The 2,744-nt window shown below is 52.6% G+C and overlaps 1 protein-coding gene across 1 annotated transcript in view; it reads right to left on the minus strand.

Moving 5' to 3' along the window:
- LOC139667374 (rab GTPase-activating protein 1-like) overlaps nt 1–2,232 on the minus strand; it is a gene marked incomplete at both ends in the record, with an annotated part of 21,380 nt that extends 19,148 nt beyond the window's left edge. The window contains one exon of the mRNA XM_071546825.1: nt 2,089–2,232. Within this exon, the coding sequence (XP_071402926.1) occupies nt 2,089–2,232 (144 nt within the window). The remainder of the gene's footprint in view (nt 1–2,088) is intronic.
- Nucleotides 2,233–2,744: the final 512 nt, after the last annotated feature.

Below are 2,744 nucleotides of genomic sequence, written 5' to 3' on the forward strand. Positions count from 1 at the left end.
AAGAAAGAGAGAAGTTGACAGAGAGAGGGAACAAGGACAGAGGGAAAAGTTGCTGAAGGGAGAAAGAAAAGTTGATTGAGGGAAGATGAAAAGAGAGAGAAGTTAATGGAGAGTGAAAAAGAAAAGGAATGAGAAAGAAAAGTCGATAGAGGAAGGGAACAAGGAAAGAAATAAGACGATGGAGAGAACAAACAAGAAAAGAGAAAAGCAGATAAAGAGCAGAAAGAGAGAACAACGAGAGAGAGAGGTGGATGGAGAAAAAAAGAAAAGGGAAAGGTTGATAGAGAAAGCAAACAAGGAAAGACAAATAATGGTAGAGGAAGCGAGTGAGTAAAAAGAGAGATGATGGAGAGAACGAACAAGGACAAGAAAAGTTAACGAAGAGAGTGACAGAAAAGGGAAGAGAAAAAAAATCAATAGAAAAAGAAGAGAGTAGATGACGGAGAGAGAGAGCAAGCAAGATGATGGAGAAAGGAAAGAAGGAAAGGAGAGAGGAGAGGAAACGAGGATCCGCCTAACGAGCAGAATCTCATCATGCGGCTCATTGGCTGAGAAAGACCTGGGAAACTTTTAATTGTTCTGCCTGGGGGCCAATGGGAGGAGAGAGAGAGAGAGAGAGAGAGAGAGAGAGAGAAGAGAGAGAGAGAAAGAGAGAGAGAGAGAGAGAGAGAGAGAGAGAGCGAGAGGAAAGGAGAAAAGGAGAAGAGGAGGACTTGGACTTTTGATGTCCTCTAATGAAACATTCACAACAAGACAGAGGAGAAAGTTACTAAAACTGTCTTTCTCACACACACACACACACACACACACACACACACACACACACACACACACACACACACACACACACTCCTAACCTCCCTCTCTCCCTCCTTCCTTCCTTCCCTCCAGTCCCTCTTCCCTCCTAACTTCTCTCATTCCTTCTCCTCCCTCCCTACCTCCATAGCACCCTCCTCCATTCCTTCTATCCCTCCTAACCTCCCTCCCTCCTTCCTTCTCCTCCTTCCCTCTCTACCTCCATAGCACCCTCCTTCTTTCCTTCCATCCCTCCCTCTCCCTCCTAACCTCCATCTCTCCTCCCTTCCTCCACACATTCTTCCCTCCTTCACTCACTCTCTTATCCTCTCTCATCTTCTTTCCTTCCTTCCCTCCCTCTTAACCTCCCTCAATCCCTGTCTATCTCACTCCTAACCTCCCTCCTTCTTGCTCCTCCCTCCCTCTCTACATCCACAGCACCCTCCTTCTTTCCTTCTATCCCTCCCTCCATCTCTCCTAACTTCCCTCCCTCCCTCCTTCCCTCTCCACCTCCTTCTTTCCTCCTATCCCTCCCTCCTAACCTCTTTCCCTCCTTCACTAAATCTCTCATCCTCTCTCCTTCCCTCCGTCCTCCCACAATCCTAATCTTCCCTCCATCCCTCCTTCACTCTTCTCCTCCTTCTCTACCTCCATAGCACCCTCCTTCTGTCCTCCCATCCCTCCCTCCTAACCTCCTTCTCTCCTTCCTTCCTCCAGACATTCTTCCTTCCTTCAGTAACTCTCTCATCCCCTCTCATCTTTTCCTTCCTTCCCTCACTTCTAACCTCCCTCCTTGCTCCTCCCTCCTTCTCTACCTCCATAGCACCCTCCTTCTTTCCTTCTATCCCTCCCTCCATCTGTCCTAACTTCCCTCCCTCCTTCCTTCTCCTCCTTCCCTCTCTACCTCCATAGCACCCTCCTTCTGTCCTCCCATCCCTCCCTCCTAACCTCCTTCTCTCCTTCCTTCCTCCAGACGTTCTTCCCTCCTTCACTAACTCTGTCATCTTCTTTCCTTCCTTCCCTCCCTCCTAACCTCCCTCAATCCCTCTCTATCTCACTCCTAACCTCCCTCCTTCTTGCTCCTCCCTCCCTCCCTCCCTACCTCCATAGCACCCTCCTTCTTTCCTCCCATCCCTAGCTCCTCCTTCCTTCCTCCAGACGTTCTTCCCTCCTTCAGTAACTCCCTCATCCTCTCTCCTTTCCTCGCTCCCTTCCTCCCAACTTCCCTCCCTCTCTCTCTCCCTCCCCCCTCCCTCCCCCTCCCTCCCTCTGTAGTGTTAAGTGCGGTGGTACCTCGCAGAGCAGCAGGTCGGTGATGTGGAACACCATGCAGAGGGGGAACTTGGCGGTGAAGAGAGTGAGGAACCACTGGGAGGCGTACATGTGAGCCTCCAGGTTCAGATCCTGGAAGTGAGCCCACAGGTCAGGAAGCTGCTCCTGAGGGAGGAGGAGGAGGAGGAAAAGGAGGGGGAGGAGGAGGAGGAGAGAGAGGAGGAGGAGGAAGAGGGGTAGGAAGAGGGAGAAGGAGGAGGAGAGGAGGAGGAAGAGGAGGGGGAGGAGGAGTAGGATGAAGAGGAGGGGGAGGAGGGGGAGGAGGAAGAGGAGGGGGGAGGAGGAGGAGGAGGAGGAGGAAGAGGGAGAGGAGGAGGAGGAAGAGGAGGAGGAAGAGGAGGGAGAGGAGGAGGAGGAAGAGGAGGAAAGGGAGGAGGAGGAGGAGGAGGAGGGGGAGAGGAGGAGGAGGAAGAGGGGGAGAGGAAGAGGAGGAGGAGGAGGAGGAGGAAGAGGGAGAGGAGGAGGAAGAAGAGGGGGGATGGGAAGAGGAAGAAGAGGAGGCAGAGGAGGAAAGGGAGGAAGAGGAGGAAAGGGAGGAGGAGGAGGGAGAGGAGGGGGAGGAAGAGGAGGAGGAGGAAGGGGAGGAAGAGGAGGAAGAGGAAGAGGAGGAGGAGGGG

The sequence above is a fragment of the Centroberyx affinis genome, unplaced genomic scaffold (assembly GCF_046629955.1).
Source record: "Centroberyx affinis isolate AG114_WGS23_722 - 3 ecotype Tasmania unplaced genomic scaffold, CSIRO-AGI_Caff_v1 ptg005482l_1, whole genome shotgun sequence".
Lineage (NCBI taxonomy): Eukaryota > Metazoa > Chordata > Actinopteri > Beryciformes > Berycidae > Centroberyx > Centroberyx affinis.